At 53.1% G+C, this 15115-nt stretch overlaps 3 protein-coding genes across 3 annotated transcripts; 1 reads left to right on the forward strand and 2 right to left on the reverse strand.

The window, feature by feature from the left end:
- Window positions 1–1537: 1537 nt before the first annotated feature.
- VOLCADRAFT_86098 (uncharacterized protein) lies at window positions 1538–4917 on the forward strand (the record flags this gene model as incomplete). Its single annotated transcript, XM_002945741.1, has 2 exons — window positions 1538–1558; window positions 2395–4917. The coding sequence occupies 2 exons, from the start codon at window positions 1538–1540 to the stop codon at window positions 4915–4917; spliced, it is 2544 nt and encodes an 847-aa protein (XP_002945787.1).
- A 3713-nt stretch (window positions 4918–8630) lies between these two features.
- On the reverse strand, window positions 8631–12322 carry VOLCADRAFT_127387 (uncharacterized protein; the record flags this gene model as incomplete). The annotated part of the gene is made up of 7 exons (XM_002946088.1): window positions 8631–8782; window positions 9414–9483; window positions 10438–10596; window positions 11139–11225; window positions 11749–11835; window positions 12052–12148; window positions 12222–12322. The coding sequence occupies 7 exons, from the start codon at window positions 12320–12322 to the stop codon at window positions 8631–8633; spliced, it is 753 nt and encodes a 250-aa protein (XP_002946134.1).
- A 1221-nt stretch (window positions 12323–13543) lies between these two features.
- VOLCADRAFT_127388 (uncharacterized protein) lies at window positions 13544–14854 on the reverse strand (the record flags this gene model as incomplete). The annotated part of the gene is made up of 4 exons (XM_002946089.1): window positions 13544–13644; window positions 14010–14111; window positions 14667–14727; window positions 14819–14854. 4 exons carry the CDS (start codon window positions 14852–14854, stop codon window positions 13544–13546), a joined length of 300 nt encoding a protein of 99 aa, XP_002946135.1.
- Between the last annotated feature and the right edge of the window lie 261 nt (window positions 14855–15115).

A 15115-nucleotide genomic window follows, 5' to 3' on the forward strand; every position in this document is an offset into this window, starting at 1 on the left:
GGATGCGCATGCCATGCCGTGCCGTTCTATATTTCGCTTTTCTCAATCATTTTATGCTGCTTCATCTAATGCCATATCGTATTAATAATCGGCACAACAAAGTTACGAACAGTGGTATTTTTTTGAGTATTGATATTGACTATTTCCTCGGGGTGTATACGGACGGCGTAGCAAGTACGGCGATCCATCCTGTCCTGCGGGGAAATGCGCAGTAATATGCGGTAAGGTAATGCGTTGCTATTATCTGTATCGCCGTGGTTAACGTGCGCCGATGAGATATTGCGGTAGTTATAAGCGGCACGAATAAGTTGAACTGACAAATTAGCAAGCAGCCTGCTGCGAATGGACCCCTTTCCGGAGCCGGTGTGTGTGTGGGGGGGTAGGTTGTTACAGTGGGCTCCAGACTCACGAAGAGTAGAGCCAGCGGTGTGCGGTGTCGAAGTGGCCAATTGGCAGCGTGCTTGAACAACTCCAATGGGGAGATGCCTCTGTGTTGCTGCTTTTCAGCGACAATCTCTCTTGTCATCACCTATGGATTGGTTTGCTAAATTGTATTTGGGTACGCCACTAACCGCCGCAACGGCGGGTGGCTTGGCGGGCCCGGGGGGGGGGGAGGGGTAATGAAACTGACAGAAGCGAAGCTGACCGGCGAGGAACCAACCGTCACATGCATCTGAAGTACTTTGTTTCTTTACACATTCATGGATGGATGGATGGATGGATGGATGGATGGGTGTATGTATGGATGGGTGTATGGATGGGTGTTCAAAGTAAAGCTACAGCCTGCCGGCGGCAGCCACAGAAGGCTGTAGCTTACTGAAGATTTGGATGAACTGATGGCCGTTTATCCTCCATCCAGTGCATCATCGCTTCGGCTCAGTGCTTATGAATGCATACAGATGTGCACAGAGATGTGCGGGTGGGTTTTGTTGTGCAGATGTTGGTGGTGGTGTTAGGGGGTTGAGGGGAAAGAGAACGGGGGACGAAGCAAGTGAAACACAACAAGGGAATTACACCTCTACGCGAGAGGAGAGACACTTGCGAAGAGAGGAGGAGAAGCAGGACGAGGAGGATTAGAGCTGTGTGATTTCGTTGACAGGTTCGTGGTAATGGTAATGGTGATGGTGATGGTGATGCCTTACGAGGGTACCTGTAAACGCAATGAGGGTTGTTCACTTGTTCCCTTGCTCTTCCCTGCTCTGTTCTGTTCGCCATGTAGCCATTACCTGACCACGCTTCGCCAACAATGGCGTCCCCGGAAAGAAAAAATCATGGCGCAAATTAATCTTTTTAGCATGGTTGGAGTATTTTCTGTCGGCATGCGCTAACACTGTTACGGCAGCCGCCTTTCACGTTCCTCTTGCCAGCAGCATGTCTGCGTTTGTCGACATGGAGAACGGAAAGCAAGAGGAGCACACGATCACTTCAATCTTGCATATAAAAAATGGCTCTGATTCGTAGCATCCTGTACAGTTCGTGAAGCAGGATAAATTAAATCACGTGCATGCATCGCGGTATCGCGGCATAAGAAGCATAGATGGACCTTTACAGCAGTATGGTAAGACACCTTCCGATAAATTAATACCCAGATATGAACTGGTTACTAGGCATCTAAGAAGTTCCTTTGACGTCTTCGACCACGTCGTCTTGTTATGACACCTTTTACGTACGTGCCTACCGACGGCCGGCGGGCCACCATAGCCAGCTCTAAAGTCGTCACAGTAACCCTCATGTGGTCAGTTACTGCCTTATAGAACGGAGCCGTTTTGATTTGGAGGAGTACATATTACGTGAGCTTCAAAATGCGCGTAACCTTCCGGTTTCCGCACATTAGTAGATGCGTACGAGCACCACACCATTTCATGACAAACAACATGAGGTCACGAAACTAAGATCCTATACAAGTTTGCGATGATTCATTTTTCTTACATAATGTTGAAAGGTCACCATATACCTGAGTTCAGAGCTCAAACAAGCCCTAAAATCGTATGCGCACGTACCTCTGAGATATTACACGCTGGCGTAATTAGGTCTGTACCATGGTGCCATGGTCCATATGGTCAGTTCGAAATGGCGATGTGCAGGTATGAACCATCGCCTTCCAGTACCCTGCTTGTCTCTGGAAGCCAGAGGCCATGCATCCGAAATAATATATTTCAGAGACTATAAGCTATTTATACTTCAAATTTTTATTTTATGCGGCTGGGTACATCGCCACCGTCATGGCGGTCCTGATGCAATTTCAACGAGTCCACGGTGCTTACCTCGCCACTGCAAATTATACGCCGTCTAAGAAGCAATCATGCTACTATGGACCCACATTAAAGTCTCATTTTCCGTTCGCGTAAATGCCTCCTTCTGGGTGCCCACCCTCATCACGACTCACCTTCGCAGGAGCCGTCCCCGCTCCCAGTCAAGCCCCCAGCTCCAGAGAAAATTTTAAATGAAGCCTGGTCAAGACACGCTGACTCGAAGTCCAACGTTGGCAGCAAGCCTCGCAAACCTGCCGCGTACCGACCGCATGTCGGACTGTCTAGGTTTCAATATGGCGACGGCGAGTACCTGGCCAGCGTTGCAAACTTTCAGCAGTACCATGAACCCATTAAATCAGAAATCGAACCTTTGCCTGAAATGCTGGAGCTCGTGCAGACGACTCGGACGATGGCGCGCACAGCGCGAGCCGGCTTTGCCGCGGGCAGCGGCGGTGGCGGCAGCAAACCCCCGAGCCTCGAATCACTTCGTCGCCGCCACTCAGCATGCGATCGTCATATCTCGCGGATCCAAGCATCCGATTCGGGCGAGGGCGGTGAGGATGAGGAGGCCGACGTCGAGGAGTTCGGTATGAAATCCGACGGCGCCGACGATAGCGGCCGAGCGACGGCAGCGTCGACAGGCAGCAGCGATACGGACGATTCCGACTGCGGTGCTGGCCGCAGATACGGCAGACCGGCGGCCGCCGCGGCGGTGCCCATTCGCGCCACTCGTCGCCGCCAATCCACGCCCACAAACTTGGGTATCCCTGGGCTGGAAAACCACTCCCGACCTGCCGTACTGCCCGCACGACTCAGCTCCGTCGAGTCTATCCCCGTACAAAACGAGTACGTCAGCGGGGCCGGTGCCGCTGACGATGCCAGCACTGAGCCCAGCGCCCGCCAGGGAGTGCTATCCCCCCTGGAGCCCACCGCTCCTGGCCGCCGCCGCAGCAGCAGCGGCGTGTCTGGCAGCGGCGCCGCCGCCTTATCTGTTTCCCGGGCCGCCGCCGCCGCCCGACGCAGCGCCCTTTGCGCCACCCCCACTGCCGCGGAAGCGCCCAACGCTTCCGCTGGTGCCGCTGGCGCGGCCGCCACCCCAGCCTTCACCTCGCCGACCCATGATACGCATCCAACCCCCGCCGTCGCCGACGTCGTACAGCTGGATCGCGTCAGCCAGATGCTGCACGACCTCCGTCGGGCCAAATGCCATGAGCCCAGTACGGCAACCTCAACCTCAACCTCAGCCGCTGTGGGCCCCCTAGGTAGCAACACACGTCAGCCGTCGCGAAAGCAACGCAGCGGAGCCGCCACTGGACCGAACGAGACGTCCAACGGGGCTGCCAGCGCCAGCGGCGGCGTCAGCGGCGGAATGCGGGATCGGCGCCGCAACGGCGTCAGGCAAGGCGGCGCCACTGGCACCGGCGACGCCTCGTTTGATTCTGGTCCGCGGCCCTTCGCCGCTACCACCATCACCACCACCACCGCCACCACTGCAGCTACAAGCAGACGGGAGTCACGTACAAACTTGACCTCGCTGTCGCAATCCCAGTTACAACACCAACAGCTCTCTCTTCCGCTGACTTCGGTTTCGACGTCTGGGGAAGCGGCGGCAGCGGTGCCGCCGCCGTCGCTGCAGCAGCAACGGACTCGGCGAGTCGGCTCTGAGTACTGGAACTCCGAAACCAGCTTGTTAGATTTTACGGAAGATGACTTGACTTCCTCCATGGCAACGGGAACGGCGGCGGCGGCGGCGACGACGACGACGACAGTGCGAAGTGGCGGCTGTGCACGGTACCCGTCATCGTCGGGAGCGGCGGCGGAACCGCCTCCTCCCCCTCCTCCTCCTCCTCATCCGAGCTCCTGCTGGCCATCGCGCATGCCGCCGTTAATGTCGGCAGTAGCGGGCGAGCTTGCTGACGCCGCTATGGACGCCGCCACCGCCGCTGTAGCGGGGCCCGCGACGGCAAAGGCGGTGGCGGTGATGGCGACGGCGGCGCCGGCCGCTAGATCCCCAGTGGTGCCCTTCCGCAGCAGGTCACAAGCCACCGTCAATTTACACCAGTCCTACAACCAGCAGCCGCGGCCGCAGCAGCAGTCACCGCCGCCAGCGCCGCGTGTGTCCGGCGGCGCTCCGCTAGGCGGATGGACGTGTAGACAGTCGATGCAACGCAACATGGGCGGACAGACCGACACCGCTAGCGGCAGCGACGCCGCCACCACCGTCACCGCCGTAACGGCCTTCCTCCACAGCGTGCATTTCGCCGCGGACATCTGCTCCTTCAGCCGCGGAAGGAGCTCCGAAAACAGCCTTGGGTCATTCTCTGGCGGCGGCGCTGCAGAGGACGGTGGTGGCGGCGGCGGCGGCGGCGGCTCGGCGCCGAACTCCGGAGCTAGTAGCTACCGCTTCCAGCGTGCGGCGTCTGGCGGGTCGACATCCTCCGGCGGCGGCGGCGGCGGCGGCGGGGCGGGAGCCCTTGTAACGGTTTCTTCCGAGAATATCATCGGCCACATCTCACCTCGGATGTCAGATCCTCAGAGCGCTGCCACCGTTGCCACCGCTGGCGGCGGCGGCGGCGGCGGCGGCGTCAGTCGGCCCATGAGCCGCTTATTCGGCGGCCTCTTCCCGGGCAACGGTGGTGGTGCTGGTGGTGCTGGCCAACGCTGAGATGTAAAATTAGGGAACGGAGTCGGAACTGAGCAAATAGGGTGGTTTGTGAAATACCGGTAGTCCGGTAGTTTGTTGGCCGTGGTGGTTGGATTTGTCGTATCCTGTCGTTCCCCCCTTGACCACAAAGGCGCTTTGGTCTGTACTGCAGCATTAACCCCAGAGGCGAAGTGACAATTAGCAGTTTCCTTCAAAAGAAATATTATCATGTTCATTATTTTTTGCATTTACAGGTCCTGTTAAGGGAAAGGCCGGGTAATGGCCCCCAACATTCCACACGCCGCCAGCAGCGCTTCTTCCGCGCACCTGTTCCTTGGGAACGAGGAATGCAGCCAGCAGCCACAGGCACGCTCTGCATCGTTGCGTTCTCTGCACCCCCTTCCCTTCCCCTCCCGTCTTTGGACACGGAGGAGATCTGAGACCTGGTCCATTTTCGAGCGGCAGGCAGGCCGTGACTTGTTTGGGGCCCGTTGTGCAAAGCGTTAGCCATTGCGAATGAACATGACGCCCCTTTCCTCCTCCTTCTCCCCCTCCTCATCAACATCAACATCATCATCCTCATGATTATCATCAGCACCATCATCAGCACCATTATCATCTTGGAGCAACAGCGGAGAACCACCGGGAGGACATCGACACGGGGCTATGTTTCACGCGTCGTTTTGGTCACCCAGTTTGTGCGCTGTTCACTTCCCACCGGGGATGTACGGCAAAAATATTATGAACTGAGCTGCGCTGGTAGGTACTGTAGAGGACTAAGTGTATACTGAGTTAGGACTGTTATTTTACTGTGTTGTCGCGTTGTAAGGCACGGCAAACTATAGCTTTTAAAACTGGGGTGGAATTTCTCTTATGTCTGGGACCTGGACGTAGATTGAACTGGAAGAAACCTTATATCTAAAATATTTTGGAAACAATGTATCCCTACGGTACGCGCCGGCTCTCCATTCGCCATGCGATATGATGGTTGCCGTCGTTTTTAAAAAAGGTTGTAGTTAAGGCGGCTACTTGAGAAGCGTAACTGCGGACATTCCAAGGAAACGTTTTAAACTTTTTTCAAACTGATTTTTACTGGCGGTTCCCTTTCCATGTATGTGGCCCTCTGAGGTGCTTTTGTGCGTATCGTAAAACCAGGCAGTGTGCTTGCCAGGTATAAACCAGATGTGCCTTGTGTGTGTGAGTATTCATGTGTATGTATGTATTTTGTATTTGTATGTATGCGATGTACGAGATGGCGTGCGCGCCCTTTTTTGCGGCTCTTTGTCCGTGCCCTGGACAAGGCTACAGGTTTTGGCTAGGAGACGGAGCGTAAGGGGAGGGGACGGCGAAAATTGACCGCTGCATGTGCGCAAGTGCAGGCTTGCCTGATAGTCTGTATGTCTGCATGTGTGTCGGGTGAGCGCCAACGTGCCTTATGCAATATCATGTTCGACAAGTTCTGCTGGCCCTGGGCTTACTATCGTTTTTTTCCATGTATGCGTAGGTCTGTATATGTACGTATGTGTGTATATGTACGTGTATGTGTGTGAAGGTTACGAATATCTATCTGACCGGGCCTGACGACACTGGGCGGGGGCTGCTCCCTAGCCCCAGCGGAAAGACTGCCTAAGCCCTCTCCCGCGGACGGGAGAGGGGCGTGTGTGTATTGCCGTACTGCCGCAATTTTTTGGAAAACGCTGTTTGGCGGGGGCTTGGTAGTGAGAGCCGAAATTGTTTGTGGTCATGATCTTTAATAACATTTTGGCGACTACACACCAGCGTTCGACACCCCGTACGGGGCCCGTAAGTTTTTGGCCTTTTTTTCGGTATCCCCGTACAGGCGCTTGGCTTTCGCTGAGTGTGCCATGCCCCCGTGTGTAATCGTTCACGCGAAAATAACATAAATAACGATTTGCAGGGCAAAAAAAATGCAAAGTGTCACTTTCCACAGCGTTTTAGCCAAGGACAGTGTCCCCGTAAAGGTTTTGCGGGGTTACGGGGGCCCCCGTAAGGTTTTCGGCCAGTACAGGAGGCTGGTACGGGGGCCCCTCCGTAAGGAAAATTTGGGAGGTACGGGGGATCCCGCAAGTTTCAGTGTCGAACCCTGCTACACACTATCACCAGACAAGTTGGGTGTCGGCTTCCTCGAAGCCGGAAAAAGGGCGGGCCCCCCTTGCATCCGTACAGGCCGGTAGCTAGCGTGGCACGTGTGACAATTGATGGGTAGTGTCAACGCGGTGGGAGATGTGCTTTGTTGCAGCAGTGCTGATGGTGTGAGAGCTAAGCTTGCACCGGCGGAATCGTCAGCACCGTCTGCGGGCGCCACGCGAATCGCATCCATCCCGGGTGCATGCCGCATGGACAGTGCGGCAGACCGCAAGTCGGAATGCCCGTGCGGGCAAATGGTAACGAAAGCTGGGTGAATTCCGGTGCTGTCTGTGATGTTTATCCCCGAAGCGCCAGCGGCCTCAGCAATCCGCCCCACAGCCGCGGGCTTCATCGGGGCACACCGCAAGTCTCCGGAGGCCCCGAGCATTGGCTAAAGTAAATGTACAAATGAGCAGGTTGCGCATTCCATAGAGAAATGTAAGCAAATTTGTCGGCCTGCTGGTGGCAAGTCGGAATGCTCATGCCGGCAAATGGTAACACAAGCTGGGTGTTCAAGTTATCATACGCTGTCATCTCGGAAATCAATGATGAGAGGCACGGCGCCTTTTTGAGATGAAACTTAGCCCGAGAGGCGTTGATGTGACTATGAGCTCGGTCAATGGAGGCAGCCAAAGTTGTTTGTGCTCATACGGTCTTTGTTAGCTACATGCGAGATACCTTGCAATAGAGAATGCTATATAGTACCTATAACGCGTTTTTCAGCCGGGCGAGATGTTATGTTTGGTCCGTTACACACACACACACACACACACACACACACACACACGGACACGGACATGGGCAATCCTACAGGTCGGGGCCCCCCTGGGCGCTTCGCGCTGGGGCCCCGCCCAAAAACACCGCAAGTGTGACACACTATATATATTGTCGTCTCCAAAGACTTCAGCAGCTCCGAATCCCATTTGTACGGCATCCGGGATCTGGCACATTTTGTGAGGAAGATTGGCGACTGGCAAGACAAGAAAAGGAAATCACCCCCGATAGCTTTTTTGCCTTTTTTTCGATTCCTTATACAAGTTTTGACTTGGTCGGCACATGACTGCGATTGGTAGTCTTACAGGTATGGGGTCACGCACCCTCAACCATGTAACACACACACACACACACACATGACTGCAAATGTGCCGGCGCCGGCACCACCATATCATATCACCATACGCAGTCAACATCAAGGTAAAATCTACTGATTGATCGCTATCCCTAAAACTCCAACTGGGTCCGTATGTATGTCAGGTGCCAGATGCGTGACGAGGTCCTCTTGCAGCTCAGCAGGTATAACGAGTCCTAAAACCCGTGCCATCAGTCCTGCAGTGCTGTTCTCCTTTCTTTACCTTTCTTCCTACGACCTACGTAAAGCTTTGGAATACGAAAAGCTTTGGAAAGCCTTGCAAACAATGCTATACAAATACAAATTCCTTCTCTTTACTTCTTCTCCATTTCCAGAAATGGAGGCAACCAATCGAATCTGCGCAATCACTCAAAAGTCGGCGACAGAGAGGGGGAAGACGCCCCCTGTCGTGCCGCGTGTCGTGAGCGAGTTACATCGCGGGCCTCGCACCAAGGCGCTATGGTACGGCATTCCTGCCGGTATCGGAGATCTTGCGGTACAGAGGAAGCAACTCCTTAAATGTGCCGACCTTGCCGTTCAGTATGTCCTCCAGTGGTGTATCGCCGTACAGCTTGTTGTTGAACTCCTGATTAGGCCATATCTCAGTGCCTGAACAAGCAATGCGAGGACACCCGGGAAGCGAGCGATTGGGAGAATAACGGGTAGCGGTTGGCCCCGACAGGAATATGCTGGGCACATGTGTGCTCAGGTGTACGGGCGTTTTAGTTCCCGTACCATTGCGCCAAACGGCCATGACATACATATATACATATAATATAGGGTTTGGCACCACTGGTAAGGCGCGACCATTGCCCCCGGGAGATCCCGGGATCGATACCCGTTCGGGTCAAAGGCCTTCCGATGGTGGAAGGCAATGCGCCCCTAGTTGATGGACGATGGTGATCTGGGACAGAGTTAACCTGCAAGCCGCCCAGGTATGGAGTTGGGCCGATGTCGACCCGGCAGATTCCGTTGGATGCTGGTGGTGGGTGCGGAACCTGAAATTGACTAGGGTGACTGGATGAGGGTGCCCCGAAATACCGGGGAAGGCAGGGTTTCGCAGGGTAGCTGCCACGGGCGAAGATACACCCCCCTGTTTCACACAACATACATGCATACAGACATTAAAGATGGTTACAAACAACTCTTACCACATTACACCAACACTTTGCAATTTACCCCTTGTGTGTGTGTGTGTCGTCCGTCCAGATTTACATCCCCCACCCAGCTGCCCCCTCACCGTTGATGGAAAGATTGACCAGCAGCCCGGCTGAGAGACTGTACGCGAACACCGTGCTGCTGTTGTCAGCCTGGAAAAGGTATGGAACATATGAATATATATGATGACGTATATTACTCGTTTAAGAAGCAACGGGAAGGTGTAAATATGACGACATTACGTTTTATTTGATGTTTATCTATTTTGTAATATTTATGGCGTAACGGAATGAAAGAAGCAGCACGCAAGGAAAGAAAAGAAAACCCTAATTCTTTGAAACCCGTTTTAACGACGCTAAACGCACGAATAGACAAAAATGTACAATGGTGCCGTAAAAATCCTTAAGAGACATGAGAAAAGATGCGTTAGCGGGGTGATTGATGACGTGTTTCCTTCGTACGGCTCGCGGATACTGGACCACGGTACCGTTCGTCCATATTTGCACATGCACACAAGCACACAAAACACAGAGCGACACGGGCACCTTCAAAAATCCACTTTTCTAACCACTGTTATCCTTTGCTCGGACGAAGCCCTGTGGCCATGTCAACACTACGTTCGAACCTACATACATACATACATACATACATACATACATACATACATACATACATACATACATACATACATACATACATACATACATACATACATAGTCAGGCGGCTGGCAGAAGTTAAGGCCTGACTTCTGCTCCCAGTCGATCCAGTCGACCCGGGTTCAAATCCGCCTGCCAGCTCCTCGGGTGTTTGAGGAGTGATGAAATGGGAGGTGGCCCCCCATCATATGGACGGTGTAGGACGTGATAATATCAACTTGCGAGCTGACCAGGAACTAAGTTGATGCGCCGTTGATCCGCTAGATTTGGTTGGATGCTGGTGGTGAGTTGCCGAACCCAACGAATACATTCTGAAGTCGGATGGGGTGACGGATTAGGGTGCCCCTCTAGCAGGGGAGAGCAGGGACTGCCCCGGGAAAGGGGGCCGCTGGCGAAGTTAACCACCCTGTAACAACATACATACATACATACATACACATCATCCGTACCTGCACGTCCATGTGACTTGTACGACCAAAGGTTCCAGCCGGCACACCCCCCATCGCGCCTTCCGTAGTCACGAGTCCCAGGTCCGTGCCGATCACCGTCTTGTCCTGAGTGAACCTCAGGATGGAGCTGTACGACATCAGCGCCAGTACGGAATGGACCTTTGGGCAGCAGCGGGGAGGGGCGAAGGCGATGGGAAGGGGGACAGGGGGGAAGAGGGGGGAAAAGACGAACCACGTGAACGAGTGAAGCTGCTGCCAAGGAAAGAGCGCTTCGCGGCCGATGTACAGGACGGACGCAGACAACCGAGCAGTCGGCGGTTGTGAAGAAGCCGTCCTCGGGATGATGTAGTGATGACGACAACGGAAAACTACCTACCTAGCCGCCAAAACTAATGGTGGGGTGAACGGGAAGGCAATAAGGGCACAACCCTCAACAAGGCTTCCCTAAACTTTTCCCCCTCGCCATCATCACCTCGCGTTTCCTAGTCAAAATCAACACAACAACACAGAAAACACAGACAGACATGACAGGAAAACCACTCACCAAAAGAAAGTGTCCCTCTTTCCATCCAGCCTCTGCACTTTCCCCTCAAACAGGTCATCGCCCAACACACATGTACACGCACCTTTACCGCACGTACCTCTTGACACATACACACACACACACATCCCCCTGGCCAGCCCCCCCTGGCCTCACTTACCGCCTCATATCCCACCGCCGCTCCGAAACCCACTTGAGACACCGTGAAGTACACCGGGGGTGACCAGCGGGAGTTGCCGAAACGGTCCTGGGGGTCAAAAAGGGGAGGGGGGGGGAGAAGGGGGGAAAAAGGGGAGAAGAGCGGGGGTAGGGGGAAAGGGGGTTTGGGGGGTGAGATGAACCACTGGCGGATGCAGCAGATACCCTAGATAGACGGTCCAGTAAGCGTTACATGGGGATAAGACCGTACAATTAGCATCGTAATGCTTTGAGATCACTTAAAGGAGGCCGCCCCGCGTCCGTCAAGGTTTAAAGAGGGTTAAGCGGGTTAGGAGTCGGAGTCGGAGTCGGAGTCGGCGCGAAATTGGGGGGCTTTAGGAAACACATGAAGAGAGGAGGGCTCGATTTGATGGAATATGAGATCAGGATGTGCTGGTAAGGATAAAAAACGCCGTGCCTGGTGACATAGACCTGGCCATCCCGTCCACATGGCGGGGTCCGTCGCGGCAGGAGAAGAATTAAGAGCTCCTGTAATGTTAAGTTTCACGTCCTGCAGCCGCCCGCGGCATCCATATACGTATGGAATTTGGGGAAATGCCGTACAGTTGTACCTGGTCTAGCTTGCGAATGACGAATCCGGATCCACGGGCGACGGTTAAGCCCAGCCCGCCTTTAGCTGCTTTAACGAAGGCGAGACCCTACGGGTGTGCGTAAGCGCGAGCATGAGAAGGTAGTGAGTTGTCCATGGAAGGGTCAAAAAGGATATTTTGCACTTTCGGCCATTCACAGCGCTGCACGGAGGCACGTGCAAAAAGGCATGTTCAACAAATGAAGTATAAATTATGATTTGGATCATGGTGCCTCGGGCAGCTGTCCGAAACGTTTAGGTTTCACCGGTGCCGCGAAGCACGCACCTCACAGGCGTTCACTATCCCAGGCCGCATGGCGTCATCGCCGCCAGTGGTTATCAGCTTTGTAATTAGGTCAGATGCCCAAGCTGCGTCGTCAGCCCTGCAAGGCCTCCGGAATATTCACTCGTAAGGGAGATAGACGAATAATACTACAACTCACAGGTTCAACTTACAGATGGTTCTTCAAGTTATCATTATCTAATTCTTTGAACTCATAAACATGTGAGCTGTGGGCTGAGGGTCCAGACGGGGGCTCACTTGCAGGTTCGGCCATTCCAGTGCGCCTTCCCAATTGAATTCCTAAGGTACGCTTTCTACCTGATCACCCATATGCTAACACAATTGTGCTGTCGCAATCCTAGATTCAGAGTTGTGCCGTAAAACGTCGCAGACGACGTTCGCGCGTACGACTCTTGGCCGAGCCCATGACGCGAAACGCATCTCAACTCAATTATTGTTCGATATACTGTGTCATGATGGTTTTATATACAAACATATCTTTCTTTGAGGTTCCCGTCAGATATCGGGAACGCTTCGGACAGTGCGTACGTTACCGAAGCCAGAATGCAGTATTTGAACTTAAGCGTAAAGCAACTTGAGGAAAGATGACCATCGGGATCATAATCGGGTTCCTATGCCATCCGACGGGCCCCCGGCACTGTCAATGTAGTTGCGAGTGCGAACAAGGCTTCAGGCTACGTGCGCGTTAAAGCTTGTTTAGCTAATTCTATTGATGCTGCTGCCAATATTAGCTATGCTGGTTTTGAAATGCTGGATTTCCAATTTCCTGCAATTCCTCAAGTTGGCATTTCGGTTTAAACCGGTACCTGCCAGAGGGCAAGGTGCAGGGTCTGACTCATAGATTCCTCCAGGTTACACACACGTGAATAATCATGATTCATCCATGTCAGCTGTTAGGCCCTGAATATCTATATCCATGATGGCGTGCAGCCCGTCGGAGCTCAATCGTTTGGTGCCGGAGCAGTACCAGACTTCGCGCATCCAAACAGCTTCCAAACGGAATCGAAGGCCTCAGATTGAAAGCAAATGTCTTTTTATACGAAAATCCTTACCCAAAACCCATCGCAAAATCCAGCCAAGATGAGTCTGAGAGCAACTAGCGCAATCCTGCAAGCCGTTGCTCGTATTCGCAGCTCTTCCCACAATTCCGAGGCAAGCCCACAACCAAGATTCCGTTTCTACCCCAACCAATGCCTTCTCCAGTACACGTCCAAGGACTGACATGCTTCAGCCGTCTTCAGTTCCTCGTCCTCCGCACTCCTTGGTCGCACTTCTAACGCTAATTTACTCCATGCAAATATTCCACCCTCAGCTATACCCCGCTCCACTCAAACGCACCACATAATTGGGTTCAACTTCTCCCCGATGCTCATCGCACAACGCAACATATAACCCACATCGCGTTCTGCCCAAGCCTCCCGAAGCACATCTTCCCGGGGCTCTTCCACATTCCAGGCCCGTCCCCTGAGTGCTGCTACTTCTGCAGCTGTTGTTGCATGTGGTCTCGGAGCCATAACCAAGGTGTCGTGTATGCGCCATCTGCAATGAAGTGTCCCGTGAGCTCCTTGTTGAGATCTGCATCGGTTGGTTTCAAAGTGTTTTCGAAATGTTGGCAATATTTGTTTTGAGGATTATTCTGTGTAAGGATGTGCGGAGGTGAGGATGCATCAAGGAAAGGCAGCACAAGAGGCAAAGAGCCAGAAATAGAAAAGTCATGCTGCACGACAGACAAAACAGACGCATTAGACACCTATTACACACGCTGCGATGACGACGCAATATAATTTCTTCCCTCTCCCCCTTCAGATTATCCCATTACACCGCGTACTGAGGACCCAACGGCTACAAGCTTGCAACATGACGCTCTCTAGCCGGGCTGTACTTTGGTGCCGTACAAGAGAGTGTATTTTTATTAAAAGTATTTTATTGCAAGCACTTACGCATATAGTTGTCCTTCCGAATGTTGAGCGCGATTGTTATAAGTGCTGCGAAGAAGCCAGCGTAGAGGGCGTACAGGCCAATAAAGTAGGCCAACAGGCCGACTGTGAGGGGTGAGAGGGTAAAGTGGTGTAAGTAGAGGGCATGCATCGATTGCGTGCGAAGATGGCGAAGGGAAGCGGGGAAGAGTAGGGGGAGAGAGAGGATGGGTTGGTGGGTGGGTGCGCGTGGGTGTAGAACAGAGCGGGGCGGGGATGGAGCATGCTCGCGGCGACATGGGATGCTCCTGGGAAAAAGGGAAGGGAGGAGTTATATTTTGTGGAATTACGGGGCTTTAATTGGGGAAGTGGATTGCCTTTCGGAATGCCATGGTGCCGAAAAGAATCTTCAGTTATTTGTTTTGGAGATACGAGAGGCAAAGGGCCCTGTCCCTCTTGTTGTATTGCCCTGGGTTGAATTTGGGTTGGCGCAAAGGCAAGGTGAGCAGGTACTACAACAAGTCCGGAGCTGGTTACCTGCCACCTATCAGGTCAAGAGAATGAAGAGGAAGTACTAGGTTCCCATACATTCCCAAATTTACACAACGAAATGTCGCTTGGAATCAGGGCTGCATGAGCAGCCACTTGTAGAGAGCCCGCCCCAGTCAGCTCATGGCTTACATGTCTGAAACATATCGAAACATGAACAAAATCGCCTCTTTGAATGATCCAATGAAATGGCCTGGAAGTCAGACGTGAGTCAGACGCAGGTCAGTCCTGACAGAAGGACCTGCAAGCAGAGCCTTCTGAGTTCGTTCGAAAAAATCACTTACTACTTGAGACGATCCAACACCGTCGAGATTTGCCATTTTTGCCGCCGATGTATCTTGGTGGCGAAACGTATATATTCTGTGTCCCCGGACAATTGCCTTTTCTGCCGTTAAGGTTTGTAAATTTAGGCCGTGGATAACAAATATTTCTGATACATAGATAAATCAAGGTTTAAAGCACCTGAGAGCTGTTCGACTTATTGGTGGATGCAGTTGGTTATCGTTATGAATACGGCCAAAAGATTCCTTCACAAATGGCACTGACACGCAGCATAATAGCGTTTTGGTCGCGATTACAAT

The sequence above is a fragment of the Volvox carteri genome (assembly GCF_000143455.1).
Source record: "Volvox carteri f. nagariensis unplaced genomic scaffold VOLCAscaffold_1, whole genome shotgun sequence".
In the NCBI taxonomy this organism is placed as follows: Eukaryota; Viridiplantae; Chlorophyta; class Chlorophyceae; order Chlamydomonadales; family Volvocaceae; genus Volvox; species Volvox carteri.